This window comes from Lepisma saccharinum, chromosome 1, assembly GCF_977018435.1.
Source record: "Lepisma saccharinum chromosome 1, izLepSacc3.1, whole genome shotgun sequence".
In the NCBI taxonomy this organism is placed as follows: Eukaryota; Metazoa; Arthropoda; class Insecta; order Zygentoma; family Lepismatidae; genus Lepisma; species Lepisma saccharinum.
The window spans coordinates 34,668,933-34,687,772 of NC_139229.1; the positions used below are offsets into that span (position 1 = coordinate 34,668,933).

At 36.7% G+C, this 18,840-nt stretch overlaps 1 protein-coding gene across 8 annotated transcripts in view; it reads right to left on the bottom strand.

Moving 5' to 3' along the window:
* Nucleotides 1-4,442: 4,442 nt before the first annotated feature.
* The window catches only part of LOC145994416 (uncharacterized), a 574,460-nt gene continuing 560,062 nt past the window's right edge, over nt 4,443-18,840 (bottom strand). For 4 of the 8 annotated variants that reach the window (XM_083130571.1, XM_083130585.1, XM_083130563.1 and 1 more), the window contains one exon: nt 4,443-8,046. In XM_083130571.1, the coding sequence (XP_082986697.1) occupies nt 7,792-8,046 (255 nt within the window). In that variant the 3' untranslated portion in view covers nt 4,443-7,791. Of the gene's footprint in view, nt 8,047-16,939; nt 17,188-18,840 lie in introns of all 8 variants that reach the window. The other 4 variants (XM_083130593.1, XM_083130579.1, XM_083130555.1 and 1 more) reach the window with 2 other exon arrangements.

Consider the following 18,840-nt stretch of genomic DNA (forward strand, 5'->3'; position numbering starts at 1 on the left):
ATCGTATGCATATAAGGAGACAAAAAGTTTGTTCAATGAAATGTCGTACCACACCAAACAAACTTGAATGTACAAGTCTTTGTTTATGCATGGAATTTTTGTCAGATGATGTAGTCTGAAGACAACCAACAAAAATCAATTCCATAAGAATGCCATGCATACAATTTTTGTCGCACGTTGTAATGAACATTTTGTCGAAGTTCAACATAAGTCGGACAGCAATATCTGACAAAAATCGTATGCATCAATGGAGCCTGAATGTTCATCCGACAAATGCTGTACCACGACATTCAACAAATTGTAGGATTGCTTAGCACCCTTTTTGTTTCCATGTTCCTTCAGAATGTCTGACAAAATGCCATACTATGACATCTGACAACTATCAGACGGTGCCACAGTGGTGATGTCCCCCCACCTTCCATCTGTAGTCTGTTCTGTCCCCTTACTACTTCCATACAGACAAGATCGATTGATTTTATTTTACTTCGCGTTTTGTACCTCTTGGCTAATTTGCGAAGATGGGGATGAGTGACGAAATTGATGAATGGACATTCACAAACAACCATGCCCAAGCGAGATTCGAACCCGGGACCCCTGGCATCGCAGCGTGATGTGCTAACCACTCAGCCACAGAGTCTGGCCATACAGACAAGAAAATGATAAGTCAATGCATTTTCCACATTTTGAGGCTTATCAATTTTTTCTGCCCCTCCGGAAATTTGTCTCTCTCCCTCCCCTCCCCATCACTGGTTTCTGTTCTGGCACCATGGTTGTGTTGTGCATAAAAGGGGCCTAAAAGGTGAGGTCGAGATTTAGCAACAAGATTTCCTGTTCCCATGCAGCGCTACATAACGACATCTTTCAAAGCAAACACCTGTCACATTCATTCCATTACATAAAAAAAGTCAATAAAGACAAAATTCCCTGACTTTTTTTGACCTCTCAAATTCCCTCACTTTTTCAGGTCCGTCGCCACCCTGATATAATTGTCTTAGAGGCATTATCTGGTCACTATATGACATTTGCAAACATACTCTTGCAGCAAGTCTTTTTAACGTTCCATCATGTCCATCACATGGGCTTTTTCCATGTACAGTGAAAAAAAAAGCCATTTAGCTCAGTGGCGTCTCCTGACCCTGAACTTCAGGCGTTGGCAAAGAAAGAATGTTAACCCCTCCCCCTCTCATTTCTGTGAACCAATATTACAAATTTTCTCCGTACCTTTTTGGTGTAATTTTATAAATATTTAGAAAAAACATTAGATTACATAAATTATTTTAAATGAAGTAAATACTTCATTTAAAGTATTAATATATTTGAAGGGTAAGGAGAAAATTAATATGTTTAATACTTCGCCATACAATTAATTTTTAAAGCACGAATTTGCAACCAGAGGGGTTGGTGGAACTCCTACCTATCACCCCTAAAAAAACACCGTGGACATAGGAATGACCCGTTCATTGAAAAATTGCTAAAATGCACATGCACATTCCCGGTTTTTCCCCTTACCCTTCATTTATCCTTCCAAAAAGTAAATTTTGAAAAATCAAATGCTCATTACTTAGAGTTACTTGAAATCCAGCTCTATTCTTCTTTCTTTAGATAGAAATGCGCTGATCACCGCCTCATAAAATTTGGATTTATCCCCTTCTCGCAGCTTAGAAAGTAATTCTTTCTCGATGGAGATAAGACTTAATTTCGTCATCCGGTTCTGAGTTTGAGTAGATCGGCAGAATATGTGGAATCCTCTTCAGTGATGAGAATGATCTCTCGACAGATGACGTCGTGGAAGAAATTGTTGCGATCGACACTGCTAATTTATACATTTCAGTAAACCCACCCACTAGATTCGTGTCCAGTAAGTAGATAATTTACAATCTCAATTGGTGTTTTCTCTGATCCTTCAGTGGAAGCATACCAAACAAAGTTCATTCTATAGTTTGGTTAATTTAAACAGACTGCCATAAATTTCCTGCAATTTATGTACGAGATGGTGAGGAAAGTTTTCTCTTTTATTCAAGTAGCCCCGTTTTGTGGGATTTAGTAAATCAAAATATTGCAATTTTTCAAATGATGCGAATCTAATTGTTATCTGGTTGCTGATATTATCAATGGTTTTTTAGTCTAGAATAATAAACCTGTCCAACAGTAAAATTTATTCACCACATCACACCCGCAAAGCCAGTCTGAAATTTCATAGAGTTCTTTTCGAAAATGTCTCTCAAAACCTTTTCCAGCACCACTTTTTCCTTCAACACATGTTGACATCGTGAGATTCGGACATGGTCGACCATTGTCAATCACTTGTTACTTCTCTGAATACGAAAGCGAAGAAAATGAATTACTCCCTCTGTCCCATAATTATTGTCCGGTACACTTTTGTTTGTTGTCCCATAATAATTGTCCGATAGGCAAACTGTGACATTGGTGTATACAGAAGAAGAAAATTAAACACGGGAATGAGTCATACAACGTTATTACTCAAGGATCAGTACAAATTTGCCGATCAAGTGTCCAAAATAACATAAATAAAAAGTCACCATTTTGGCATACCGGACTATAATTATGGGACAGAGGGAGTATTTAAATACTTTTGCACAACACTTTCACTATTCGCCATCTTAAAATAATCACATCACTTCACACCACACGTTTAAAAAATAATGCACAACAATCAGGAGCAAAACAACGCGGAACGCGGGGTGAATGAAAGCCAAACCGTTGGGAACAAATACAACGCCTTGAGAAGCTAACCAGTGCTAACCATGCTCGTGGGTGGCAGGGTGCGCATGCGCGGTCATGCTATGTTTTGGCAGTGGTAAGACGTTGGATTTCCTCGCAACGCCCTGCCCGTCACGGACCGATCTGCCTGCCTGACAACCACTGCGCGCTGCGCCGCGTTCGAAAACTACCGGGCGCTCGAGACTGACAATTGAAGAAAAACGCTCAAAATCGTAATTTATTAAAGTACAGATACTTTCTTTTTTATTTCATTTTCCTTTGGCTGTTGACACACGACTTACACACCCAGAGAAATCGCCACTGATTTAGCTGGTACAGAAAAATTATCATGGTAGACAACATTGATGAAGTTTTTGCGATTTTTGTAGTGTGCTGATGGTCCACCAGAAAAGTAAAATATCTTGGCCAGGTTGTCAGAAGCAAATTTATCCTTCAAAAATGTAATAAGTACTTTCTGGAATAAGTTAACTAATGCTGTATCATGTTTAAGACAATCTGATATGGCAACCAAATTTTCAGTTATGACTGTCGGGTGTTTCCATGTAAATTCATCCAGGCCATTTCACCCATCCCCGATTTTGATGAAAATCGGTATACTTACAGAACTTTTAATGCTGATTACAAAAATGACATATTTTTTTTAGATTGGTCAAGGGGTTCAGAAGTTACGTGCTTTTTAAAATCTCCATGTACGCCACTTGCAGCTCCACTTTGAATGACACACAGTGGGTTATAAATGATAGTATCTTCCCTCAGGTTTGCAGTAGAAACTTCAAGTTTGTTTTGTTTTGTTCAGAATAGTTTAAGAATAACCATGTATATTTATGTATAGTTTCATGTATTCTTTTAGAAAAATAAATGACTAACTTCAAGAGCAAATTTCGTGCAATGCCCCTCCTTCAATTTCCCCCCAATTTTATATGTAGGTAGCTCAGTGTGTGTACTAATGCCTATTGGAAAAATTGGGATGGGCGGTACAGACAGAGGATGATAAAAAAATAATTTGAATCAAATGACATTAAAAGTTAATCTCATTAAAAATGCTTATGTATTTAGCACAAAGCCTGAAGTACAATAGGTTTTAAGGTGTGATATTCAAAATTTCTGTTCACTATGTGTGAAGATAAGCATAGGCGTAACCTGGCGGGGGCAAAGTGAAGCATTTGCTCCCTCCCAAATTTATATTAAAATTTACAAATAATAATTGCAGTGGACCCCGATTTCAAGTTCCTCGATTTTACATTTTCGTGCATTTTAGATTCAATCTTGGTGGTCCCAACATAGTAAATTGCTAAGAAATTTTCCTCTGTTTTACATTTTCTGGCAAGAATTCTCGCTGCCTGTGACATTGTTCGAACGAGCACGGGGTTGTTCCAATGGGTATGCCAAAACTTTGTCCGACGATGTCATACCTGCAGCAAAACTGGGGGATGCCACTTTGAACAACTGTTGTGAATGTAGCAGCTTGTGAAACTTGTGCAGGTAATAAAAGTATTACATCTTCATACACCGATTTTCACTTATAACTTTTGACGAAGTAGTTTCCAGACCAGCGTTCCTTATCTCAAATTGATACATGTGCCCTTCTCCATCATCCATGAAAGAGAGATCAGCATGGAAACACCCTGTATATATAATGAAGAACATACTTGCTCCAAGCACCAATCTTCTTTATCCATAAAAATAGGACGAGTTCATGGAAATGTTTTAAAAGTAATTTTGGCAGAAGAAAAACAGATATCTACATAAATCACAGCTTTTGACTCGCTTTATTGCACAGTGTAAATATGTGCGAGAACAGAAAGTCAAAATTTCAATATGAACAAGATCAGATTCAGAAAACTTATGATGCACATGTTGAAATTTCTCACAGAATTTTTTGTACAACTCAGCAAAAAAAATTTCTTAGCCTTTTTAAATATTATTATTACACAAAAACTCTAAAGTGTTCACCCTGTTAACATTTATTTACAACTTAAGTTATCAGGTGGGGAAAAAATTTATTATACAAAACAAGCATCTTTCCAATTCAAATAGCACCCATTTTCATAACCGAACCTAAAAGATATTTCTGTCAGCTGCACTTACTAAACGTACAGCATGTGACAAAATTATTTACTCAAGTCATTTCTTTATCTCTTGTGACATATGTAGGCTTAAGAAAAAAAATATTAAAAATTTTGAGTGGTTAATGATTTATATTCCACTAGATATTTGTTATATATAAGTAAATATTTTTGTCACTCACTGTATCGTTTAGTGTACAAAAGTGGTCCAGATGCAAATTTAACATTAAATACCTGTGGATTAACGTCTCTTATCGGACACTTTCCCAGTAAAATATGAATGATTCATGGAGTGAAATTCTGATTAAATTTTCCTTACTAAACAACATGCGACTGTAAGCAGATTCCGGAAAAAAGTTTTTAGTGTCAGTTCATAGTTGATGAGAAAATCTACACTTCATATATTTTCAATTTTAATTTCATATGTTGCAATACAAGACTAACTGTAATATAAAGATATACTCTACCATAGTTTTCTGTTTGAATGACTTTATAACCTCAAATCAACTTTTTAAAAATTTTCCTAGCTTGTATTGTAAAAAATAAAAGACTGTAAAATGAGTATCAAATTTCTATTTACATTTTTCTTTCTTTGTGTAGCTTGGATTTCTTTTCTTGTCGTGAAGCCAGGCAACACTGCATGTCCATGCATTACAAAGTAAATGTTTCTGTAAATAATAATAGAACATCTAGGTTCCAGATAGGTGTGAGCGAACAGCATTTATAAAAAGAAAGATATTCAAGAAATATGAAAATTTGATTTGATTTGATTTAGTTTATTTTACTTTGCATTTTGTGCCTCTTGGCTAATTTGCGAAGATGGGGATGAGTGATGAAATGATGAAATGATGAAATTGATGAATGGACATTCACAAACAACCAAGCCCGACCGGGATTCGAACCCGGGACCCTTGGCGTCGCAGCGCGATGTGCTAACCACTCGGCCACAGGGTCGGGCAAATATGAAAATTATTATATCTTGAAGGATTGTTGTAATTTGCAAGTTATCTGAAAGTACTGAGAAAAATATACAAGTCCACTTTATGCACAGAAAGGCTAATCTGGACTGGAACTACAGTTTAAAGTGGGATCCGAACCAGTGTGTGCCTCCGCCAAGTATGGAACCTGGGACTCTTGATTATAAGGTAACACTGTTACAACTATGTCATCAGGAAGACCTAAAGTTACTATTTTGAATGATATTTTATGTAAATAAATATAATTAATAACCAAGTTTATCAATTATGAAATCAAAGCTAAATTTACTGGATGTTCGGATCTGGAAAAATTTTGCCAGAATTTCACTCCGATCAGTGACCTTGAACACTTGCATCTTCCTCTTGGTGCTTTTTTTAGTTGGTTTTCGTATTCCCATTGCTATCAATTCATGCAATCTGTGCTGAGTATGCTTCTCCGAGTGCACTCTTTTGTCATTATTTTTACCTGCGATTCCCTTGGATTAAACTTTTCCCGTTCTGTTGTGCATCAAATGTGAGCAGTCATATTAACAAATAAACTCAGTTATTCTCTTAAAACTTCTGAAGCAATTGTTTCATGAAATTGTAAAATCTATCATGCATTTTCTCTTAAAAAATAACATCTAAATGAGCATGACAGATGAATGCATTATTTTTTAAAACTTTTCTTTACAATCATTATTTATATTCTGTATAATCTATTGTGGCACCAAATGCCATTAGCTAAACTATCACTTTAATATCTCTGCATATTGACCAAGGAAAACCCCTGTGAACGATTGAGTACTTTGTATGTTGTAAACCAGAGACGCAATGTTGCATGGCACATAGAGAAGATCTATAGACAATTAAATCAACTTTTCAATGTTTCTTTCTCTTTTCACATTAATTACATCATAACATGTATATCATATATATATATATTATATATATTTGTATTTATATACATTTGAAAACATTGTTGTTTTTTATTTCTTCGCACTATGGTATAATTAAATGTCTACAATAATTCTAACAAATCTGGTCTCTTTGGTATGACTAGTCCATCACACACTTTGTTGTTGATTTCTTCCTTTTCTTCAATTTTTTTTTATTCCTTGTTCGCACACGTTTGCTACAAAGCTTTGTCAACATTATTTTTTCACAGCACTTGGTTACAAAAATACAAAATAAAAGGACCCACAAAATATACACCAATATGGCTCCAGGAATACACACAAGACTCGAACACATCCCATTACAGTTGTCACATGTATTCCACATGATTGTGTTGGCAATATTACAGAGATATTTATTATACATGTGCCAGTTATCCACAGGTTTTTCTTTTTTTATCATTTTTGAATTTTTTTTACTTATGGAGACTATAATGCTATCTATTAGTCTAGGTTACTTCTTTTGAGCTTTATAACAGGTGGTGAGTGCCTCAATGATTGTTCTTCACCTAATATTGATGTACATTGGTTTTTCTCAACAATTAAACATTTCAGCAACAATCACATACATAAAAATGACTATGTACTTTAAGAGTTACTGAACAGAACAAAATAAATTGTACTTTTTAGTAAACATTTCTAGTAAAAATGGCTAGAAATATGCCAATCAGTGGCTGCACTTATTATAGTACTTTCTTTCACAGAAAACAGGCAACAATTAATGCACATTAGATTTTTAACAGGCCTAATTAATTAAAACTCGTCATCTTTTGTGTTTCTGAAACAAACTAATAAAAAAGTTTTAAACAATCTCATGCTGTTCCACAAAGGTACAATAATAAAATCTACTCTGTCTTGCTAATTTCCACCACTGTATATACCAGAAGCTACAATTTCAGAAAACAACTATTTAAAAAACAAACAAATATAAACAATAAATGTCACACACAAGAACAAAATCACAGGCGTATTTTACGTGGTGAAGCTGTTGAAGCAAAGTGCGTCAGACTTCTTAAGGTTCATATAACATACACAAACTTAACACTTGGAGATAATGTTTAGTTCTGAATCTCATATTGGAGTTGGCAACACTGTGAAGTCCTGTAGTGCTGATTTTACTGTCTCGTACAAGGGCCTGTTCTCTTCACAATAACTATCTGTACAAAGAGTCTGCAACTTGGTTAAGTACGTATCAAAATTGTCATGTCCTATCTTCTCCTGGTTGTTTGGTAATCTCACGTGTTCCAGCAGAGTAATAACATTGTTGCGAAGGCTTTCGTAATATTCATTGAGATTATTATTTCTTTGAGCAATAACATTAGTCTCCTGAAAGAAGTAGAAAAAATATTTGTTAGCTTACATTATGTACTAGGAATGCAGTAATGTGTGATTTTTACAACTACCTGACTACACAGGATCAATGCCTACCAAGTGGGTTTTCATTTGATGACACGTTAACACAAGGGTGGGGATTTTTTTTTCTCGCTCAAGGGTGTACCTCAAGAGAACAGGGTACCTTTGTGCTCCCTCCCCCTTCCCCCAGTATTCATTATGTAAAGTTCCCCGTGCATATAGCACTGTGCCATGAAGGCACATTTAGGGGATGTGAGGGTAGGGCCCCACACGTTCTCGAACTTGGCTATTTTGGAGGTGATGTGATCAGCAACATACTCTGGCCACCTTTACCTCCCAGGTATCCAATGATTTGAGGCTGGGTAAGTCCCAGTGCCACTTTATGTAGGGACAAGGCCAGAAAAATTCCGACCTTAGATCACACATCGTGGGAATCGAAACTGCATCTCCTGCGTAGCAGTCAGATGCTCTTCAGACCACACCACTAAATTTTTGTTACACATAGGATTAGGAAAATAATGATGTCACAAGCTCTGTAGATCATGACTACATAACCCCTTAAGGGTCACCTTTCAGACTTCTAAACCCCCTCTGCAGCACATATGAATAAAAAGATGATAGGTATGAGCCTCCATAGTAACGTCACTGCCTTGTAATCAAGGGGTCCAAGGTTCAATACCTGTTGGTTCTGATTCCACTTTCAACTATGGGTTCAGTCTCGATTAGCATATATCTGTGCACAAAGTTGACTTAAACAAAAAAAAAAAGCTCAGACTCAAGATCATAGGTAAAAAAAATAATTATCGACCTCCTGCAAAAAGTTTATAATTCACCACTGATAGGACTTGGCATAATGGATAAGCAGCACCATTGTCCTGGAACCATACAGCATCACCATCTTTGCTAGTGCTATGGTGTATGGCACCATTCTAGATGCATTGCGCTATGTATCAAGGTGATGCCAATGTCATATTTTACCCTTTTTCTAAATCGTTCAACTTAATTGAATTGATACACAAACTTCAAAGTCTATAGTTTAATCATGGGATCAGTAGATCAGTAGATGATAGAGTTGGAACAGTGCTGATGATTCTACTGATCCAGTATTTATTATGAACAGCCTGTGAGAGTAACTTGCATTATGTTACTGGTCTAGTAAACTTGAAAGCAAAATTCATGATCACTATACATTAGATGTTTATTTCTCTATCGCAAAGCTTAACAAAGTCACCTGGTTCTGAAACCGTGAGCACAATTTTGCCATTTTGCATTATATTAGTGAAACATTGATTTTATTGGTATTGGCTGGGCCTCCTCGATGGCATAGTAGTAATGTCATCACTTTATACAAGGGTGTCGAAAATTTGATACACGTTGGAGGCACTTGAAAAATATTTTGTTTACAATCCTAATGAAATGAGTAATAATTATCAAAATTTCTACAAAACAGATTTTCTTATGAATTTCTACATGTCCTCAGTTTCCTTACAGAAGAAATCCTCATCTTTGGAAAACCTGCTTCCAATTCTGATGGCAAGAAGTTCTTGTCATAGGACGGAAATCCTTTTACTCAAGGTCGCCTGAGGTTGCGAATGAACCACGTGATATTCTCGCCAAGTCCTACTGGACAAAAAGTTAAGGAATTAATCTATCACTCAACAGTGACTATATAGTCAAAGCAAGAACGCGTGTGTATGTAATTACAAATCTTACCATTTTTCACGTTATTATTAATATTTTCTTTTTTAGTAGTATCATATTATCATCTTATGAAAATATTGAGTATTTTATAGTTCTCTTAACACATACATGAACTACTAGACGTTCCGATTTTTGTAAGCATCAAGACATATTTTGATTAACGTTGTTAAAGGTAAAAAAAAGGTAAAGTGGTCCCCTGTGCTTAGCCATGCCATGAAGGAATATAGGGGGTGTGGGGGTAACGCCCCACACTTTCTTGATCCGGTTGTGAGTGGGGGTGATGTGATCTGCATTACGCTCCTGACCACCTTTACCCCCCAGGGTTTGCCCCAGATACCCATGTCATGCGATGCTGGGTGGGCACCGGAGCCACTTCCAGGTAGAAAAATTCCCGGATTTGAACCGGTCAGGGATCGAACCTGGGACCTTTAGCATGGTAGTCAGATGCATTACCGACAGAGCCACCATGGCCACATTGATTAACATTGTTAGGCTCTTCAATATTGAAATGTTTCTGATAAAAGCAAACTAAAAAAAAAAATTCATGTTGAGGGAAAAAAACAACAGAGTTGAAAATATAAGATGCAACTCGCTTACGTCTTATAAAAAAATTATAACGAATATTGTAGCCAATGTTGTGCTTTCAAAAATTATTCTCAAACTCTTTGAAACAATAGTGGAAACAATAGGGCAGTTTTAATAATCACACATTATGAACTCCCCCCCCCCACACACACACACAAACAAAAAACAACAACTATTGGCTGAGTGAACATGCATTCAAAATGTCAGTATGAGTTTCTAAGTAGGATGCCTTAACCAACTACTCTAGCTATATCACTCTCTCTCTCCCCTCAAAATGCTCCTCCAGACCGGTAGGCACGTTTTGTACACACCCACTTCTTGCAACTTTACATTTCAAGAGGTCTTTTGTCATATTTCCCCATAAATTATAAGTTTGGTTTTCGGCCATTAATATTTTTATATCCTTACATATGTTAGTTTTGTGAGAATGTAACCAGCTCCTACAAGCCAAGAACTGAGTCGGGAAGACTGCCACAATGATCGACAGTGTTACAAACTGTGAAGTTTCTTTGTCGACATGGTAGAACACATAATTAAGAATAACACATGTCTTGTCTATGTGACCAAATACCCTATTGTTATTGTGTTCATTTCTGGCTATATATGCATTTTGTGTGTGTGTGTGCTTATGTGCATGCACATTTGTGTATTTCTTTTCAGAATACTTTGTATTAAAAAATTCAGCACGTAATGTTTATCAAGTTGAAAATGAATATTCATCATCATTTTTTTGGAGCCAACATACCAATCATCTTTCACCAAGTTTTACAAGACCGATCCTTCAAGTTATCTGCAGTAACAGCAATGTTGATGAATAAAGCACGAGCAAAGAATGTGTTGTGATATATATCAATTGCTTAATTATTTGTAATTATTCGTCAGAAATAAGTAAATACATCAAATACATATCTGTTGTAACATCACCAAGACTTCGACGTACTGGTGATGCTACTTTCTCGTACGTGAGGTTTGCTACACTGCCCTGCCTTGTCACATTGTGCAGATTTGGACTTTGAAATTTTCGAGGGTGGGTGGTTTTTTTTCGCTCAAGGGTATACTTGAGGGCAGAAAGTCAATACCTCATGTCCTAATCAGTGCATGAATTGAGGGCAGGAATGCTATCCCCCACCTGTTCATTTTCATAAAGCACACCTGTATTGCCTCCATTTTGATTCATACAAGCATCCTTCCTTCTTGTCAAATCATTAAGAACCAATTCAATTAGTCACAATGTTAATATTGTGATAAGAGTTTAAAAACTTTAATGTTTCCACAAAGTAAACCAAAACTTCATTTCTATTTTCACATTCTGCTCGCTTTTCACCAATAATTTAAAAATGTATTTTGCACTAAGGTCAGTTAATTAATTAATGCAATAGTTAATCATATACGAGGGCAACCTACAATGGCACCACCAGGTGGCCCGTGAATCACTAGGAAGCAGAGCATCACGCAGCGTGATTGGCATCCCCCCTACAACTACCACCACCACTGCCAAGGCCAACACTTCAGTTGAAGCTGAGTGACAGGTTTGTAGAGATGTCTGCTACAATCAACTCTCCTGCAAAGTGCGAGGTGCATAGTGTGATTCGATTTCTACAGGCAGAGGGGCACAATCAGTGTGGCTGCATACTGTGAGACATTGCCCAGACTACGCAGAGCCATTCAGAACAAACAGAGAAGCATGCTGTCTTCAGGCATTGTGTTGTTTCATGATAATGCCAGATTGCATGTTGCTGCGTCAACCCAAGACCTTCTTCAATGATTCCACTGGGAAGTGTTTGATCACCCTCCCTACAGCCCAGACCTGGTGCTGAGTGACTTCCACCTTTTCCTGGCGATGAAAAAGGGGTTGGGAGAACTGAGCTTCCACACCAACAAGGAGCTTCGGGACACCATGCAGACCTGGCTTAACAGACAGGCGGCACCTTTTTTTGCAGAGGGTATTGGAAAGCTGGTGCATCGGTGCGATAAATGTCTGAATCTTCTTGGTGATTATGTAGAAAAGTAGATTATACGTGTATGTAACTTTTGCCAATAAACCCATTTTGCTATTCACTGTGGTTTTGATTTCATGGCCTATCAGAGGTTAAAAAAAATAGCCCTCATATTTGGATTTTCCATAAGAAAAGATGTGTAAAATTATTTTCAATATTTTAACAAAACCTAAGATGTCTCAAGGGCTGGATTATTTATCATCTGCCTTACCCTTTAAACCAATCACTTTCTGCATGACACCTTTTCCGAAGTAGGTGTCATATTACACAAGGCTCTAGACATGATTGACTTGTATTGGGCAAGTACTTTGAGAACCTCAAGTTCTATAGAATGGCCACACAGTACTTTGCATAGTGAACCAAACATATTTATAAATTTCTCTTTCTTTGTGCACTAGTGATCATAGTGCAAAAAGATCTGAATTATAAACAGCTGAAAGGTGCACTGTATTGTGAGCAATAACATACACATGTGCACAAGTACTTTACTTTTTGATACTTAAAAACATTCTGGTTGAACTCAGTTAAGTTCTGTTTGCACAGCATCTAAATAAACTTAATTTATTTAAGATCTTTGTTGTCTACCATATACATTCCGACATGAATGCAAGGGCGGGTAGGGCTCCCCACATTCACAATCTCTGACATTTGGGCAGGTGATGTGATCAGCATCATGCTCCAATCACCTTTACCCTGGGCACCTAGTTATTAGGTCCTGCACCATGGCTGTACAGTCGAAGGCATCAGGCTTTGGGCTTAGGCACGTTGGTTCAGGTTTCCTGGGGGAGAAGTGTAACAACTTTTCTCCCGAGATTTTGGCCTGTGTATAGGACTGGTGGCCACCCACCATCTTGAGGAAATTGGGGAGCTACAAATGAGTAGCATAACCCAGTCATGGAAGCCTACAACAACAACTGGGGATTCATTGTGCTACCCTGTAACTGGTTGGATTATCACCCACTTCTGCTGAGGCATGTGGGACTGAGGGTGGCATTTGGTAGGCAGGCCTTGCCCCCCCCCCCCCCCCCCAGGGCTGCTGAGCTTGTAAAAATAATAATTGTAAACAACTATTAAAGTCTGCATGAACTCCACAGTCTTCATGCAGGGATATTTCTGGAAAATTATCGTTTGAAATCACCCACTCTGGGAATCAAACCTGGGTCCTCCTCCAGGTAGTTGTATGTTTCTACCGACTGTTTGGCTGCAGAAGATGCACCTAGCTCAAATGGATGAATTGAAATGCAAAATGTAAAGTAAGTAGAAATAACTGGAAAACTGTGCTGTGGATTTGTTATTGTAATTGTCTTGTTTTACATCACTTTTTGGCTAATAAGGACAATGACGATGAGTGATAATTATATAAAATTGTTGAAGGGACATTCACAAATATCGCCCATGCCCAGGCTAGGATTTGAACCTGGTAACTTCGGTGGCTAGATCGAATATCATCCACTTAACATGCTCAATGCTATGAGATTTAGATCTGCATTTTGCTTGTATGCATTCAGCTGTTTATTACCACTCACTTTGTTGTATGTTATTTATGAAGGCCATTAAAATTTAAAATAAATAATTCTGAAGTTGAAAGAATTGTTTTCATAGAACTTCCTTTCTTCTATGTTCCATTTGCCAATGAATACTTGTGTTCATAGTCACAACTTTCACAGAGAGACTTCAACATTGGACTGTCCCTTGTTTCTGCAGGATGATTCGAGGAACATAAAACGCACAGTAGTAGTTACTTACGAGAAATTTAGAAGATTTAGCACTTCCGCATTGCACAATTTAATGGTTCAATCCTATTAATTTCGAAGATCCACTGTCTTCATTCACAAAAGGGTACAGCGTTTGAAGCGGAAGTGCGAAATCTTCTAAATTTCACGTAAGTAATTTTAAACCGCGTTTACCACAACCATCATGAGCACAGTAGTAGATTTTGGAATTTTACAGATATCCAATCTAAAAGATTGTTGCATGGTAGCTTGTGATACCCGATGCACAGGCAATATCTGTACACAGTATGAAGTCAAACTGGCTTTTTCTACTTCCATGTTCTACATATAAATTAATCGGTATTTTCTATTACATAATTTCGTATTTTCTTCCAGTCACATATATTGTTTATATTTCATTGTAGCATTACTGCATTTGTCCTTGGAAACTTGATCATATAGGCTTTTCTTTTTGGATTGAACGACTTAACTTGCTTGTGTCAAGATGTCACTGTGACTGTCATAGGTTGACTTTGACTTTTGTTATATACATAATTTGTCTGTCACTTTTGGCTAATCACGACGATGAGGATCAGTGATGATATGATGTAAATGATGAAGGGACACTCACAATCAAACCTGGGACTCCTTGCATTGTTAGCAACCACTCTGCGACAGAGATTGGCGACTGTCATACACGCAACTGTCACACCACATGTAATCATGTTGCACCATGGTTGATCACCGTGCTATCTGTATGTGCTGGTAGGGTTTCCCATTAGCACCAAACACCTGTCCCACTTGTTCCCTGATTGCATTGTGTCGTTTACCTATGCATCTGTGTGACAATCATATATATAGTATTTGTGTTTCTGTATGGTTCTAAAATCTACCACTGTGCAGCTTTCTTCTTTCATCATCTTGAAGAAGTCCCACACCGTGGCTGTGTAGTCTAAGGCATAAGCTTTGGGCTCCAACTATGTTATGCACGCAGGTTCGAGTCTCCTGTGGGAAGCATAACAACCTTTCCTGAGATTTTGGCCGGTGTGTGGGACTGGTAACCACCCATCATCACAAGAAAACTGGGGAGCTAGGGATAAGCAGTGTACCTCTATCATAGAAAACCTACAACAATGACTGGGGGTTCCTCGTGCTGACCACATGTCACCTCGTATCTGGTGGTAGCTCGGTAGGTTGGGCTGTTATATCTCATATTGAAAAATATGTCCAAAGACAGCCTGATGGCATTCTTTTCCTTGTAAGACAAAACCTATAGCAGTCACCTAGTTGCATATATGAATTTAGGAGGTGAGTAAGAAACCATTCAGATTCTTCATGGAGCATTTTCAATTTTATATCATATTATGTTTTATACTGAGAGCCACAGAATAGATTTCAGCAACATAGAAATTAGTGCCAAATCATTCAACTATTGGGACTGTGTTATCAAAAAAGTAATAGCCGTTCATGGGAAAAAGCATATCAATTGCTACATGTGTCTCAAATGGGACCCAGCATGGCTGGCGATAGTCAACTGGCAGTGCGGATGCAGTAGACAAGGCTCTTAATTTGTCCACCAGCTACAATGGGAACCTCTCATTTCAAACATACATAAACCAGATTAAATGCTTAGCACTGCACTTCTACCCTGAAGATGAGAGTGACAGCTTTTGAAAGCTTTGAAACCCTTCTCGAACTCACCTAGTCAATAACCCTGGAGAATGATCATGGTGGAACATTGGTAAATTCTATATCAATACTTTTTCCATATCTGCACAAATTTAATTTATCTGATTGAAGTTTGTTTAAAGTCCATTTCATACACATAAGCCCATCTTTGACTGGACCTAGTTTAAAGTGGGATCTCAACCACTATGTGCCTCCACTGGTTATTGAACTCAGGACCCCCTTGATTGCAAGATGATGGTGCTATCACTACATCAGTGGGAAGGCCCTTATTTCCTTGACTTGAAAGGTGCAAAGAAAATCAAGATTAGATGTGATCTGGTGGATCACTTGGTGCTCAAGTGTAACACTCAATTATTTTTTATAGAGCTTACATAATAATATACTGTAATCTCAGTTGCTATTGAATATCATTAACCCTTTGAAGAGCAGATTCTAGAAGGAATGGGTTAAAATAGGAACCGTAATAATAACTCTTTCATAGCCATTTTTTCCCTGGTGTTCAGTTGTCTTGAAATTTGAATATTCTCAAACAAGTTTTGTGCTGAACATAAATAGTATGTCATTTCTTGTCATGAAATATTTAATGTGAAAATCATAGTCATATATAAATTGTCTTTGTCTTGCCTGACAAAATTTCTGTTATTAATTTTCAAATAAATTAAGATGCTTACTTGTGATTCCAAAGTAGATTTTGCCACCAGGATCTCAGAGGGAACAATAGTGGAATAGACCTATACATGATACTCTCCTATTACATATAATACTGTTTCAGATGAAGAAATTTCTATAAATCTGGAAAATCAGGAAGAAAGAATGAAGGGAAACATAAAAGAACCATATTGAATGCTGGAAATTTTCTTAAAACCTCCCTTCTTTTTTTCTCACAAATAGGAAGAAGTTTATGAGGAGACTATGCATATTAAAGGTCTATGAAAAGTTCAATGATAGAACACACCATTAAGGGAATATAAATTAGATGATGTTCATCAATGGATAATAACAAGAAACCATGTTGAAATGTTTTTAAAAGCTGTGAATTGTATAATTACAATATAAAAACAATGATTAAATATAATGCTCAGTCCAATTTACATTTTATGGTTTGAAGAGCAAAGACAAAGATTCACAAGTAAAAAAAAAAAAGCATACAGACTATATAAGATTTCAACAAAAGTAGATTACCTGCGTATTTAATGTACATAAGGCATGCCTTCAAAGGGTTAATGTGCGAATACTGTCACATAAATAACTGAGTGATTTTTATCACACTGTGCACTTCTTCATTCAAAACAATAGCACCATTTCCCACAATATCCTCATTTCCAAATGCAGCCTGCAAGCCAGTCTTTGCAATAGGTTTCAAAATCACACTTTAAGCTCGCGTCACCTCCATATCTTATGTAAACATCCATCTGTGTAGCGTCATCAGTCTAGGAAAAATCCAAAAATGTATAATAAGGGGCAATATTTGTTTTCACATCATGGTGCAATTGAAATCTCCATTCTGCCCTACCATACACATTTGTATCTTTGTTAATAATACTGCGTACACACATTAGTGAATTATTCCCTACGGCAGCATATTTATATGGTTGCTCATAGCCAATAATACATAATCTCATACAAGATTTTTTTTAGATACAGCTGAGTTATCACTATAATAAGCTAGGACAATAGTGCAGTTCTTGATTAAGTAATTCAATCGAAGTGACAAAATAAAATCCTATCAGATCAATATTATATAATTAAATCAATATACTAGGATTGCAACATAAGATGGTATATACGTACATGATAAAGGCATATTTACTAGAGTAAGCAAATCTTCAAATATAACAGTTGGTAGTATATATGACAATGAAGATTATATGCCACTCAGAAGCAGAGCACACACATATATAAAAATATGGTATAATAATTATTGCGATCCCACTTTAGATAACTCATTGTTTGAGGAGAAGGTGATAAACAACAATAAAATTATTGGTACCACCATACATGTAATGGACAATTTCAACTCTTGACGAAATAATGTTAAAAATATGAGGGAAGGATAATCTTTTGGAGCAACATAGTTGTGAAACGCTTAATTGTATCTGCAATTCTATTTACTATTTCTTTTCTATTAATTTTAAGAACTGACTGTCTTCATGATCTAACTTTCAAAGGGAATATGTATATATTACAACAAGGGCTGTCTTTTCTGTTCATTGCATATTAACCTTATCACACACACACACAAATACAGAAGGAAGTAACAGTAACACGGCAAGTTGGAAATACGAGGCGCAGCAAAATGGGATGTTCTGAATCTTCTTCCACAGCGGACATCCACACTTACCTTTCCCTTTATGTAACACCCCATCTTGTATTGTGGATACTGGCAGGAGTGAAAAAACATAACCAATACTTTCAAGTTTGTTCTTATATTTATTAACTTTGAAAATGAAAATTACCTCTGCTAAGACAATGGTGGCAGCACATTGACAAAAACAGTTTTGCAGTCTAAATTAGTCTTAATGGAGGTGTTTATATGAACTATTTATTCACATTATGGTACTTTAGATGCAGAAAGATATTTATATACACACAAAATGTACTTATGCTATGCAGATACGAAAATACATTTCATATGTAGTATATAAAAATGAACGACTTACTTTTTAAATGTTTTCCTTCGTGCTATTTTCCGGCTTTAGAAACATATCTGTATTCATAATTACAACACAATTTTTATTTACCATATTTTGAGCAGAAAATTTGTAGACACATACACCAACATACATTACCCTAACATATCTTAGGCTAATGTAGCTCAAAACAAAAATGAATAACAATGTAACTGAATAAAAAACAAAAAATTAAAGTCTTCATGAAGTGTTCTTTATTCTAATGAAGAAAATAAGTACAAGCCAACCAGCTCAGTGGCTGAGAATATTAAGTGGTTGATTCTTGATCTTGTCACCAAAGTTCCAAGTTTCGAGTTCCAGTCTGGGCTAGGGTGTTCTTTGTGAGTGCCCCTTCGTGAATTTAATTTAATCATCACTCATCCTTGTCACAAATAGCCAAGAGTGGCATAAAAG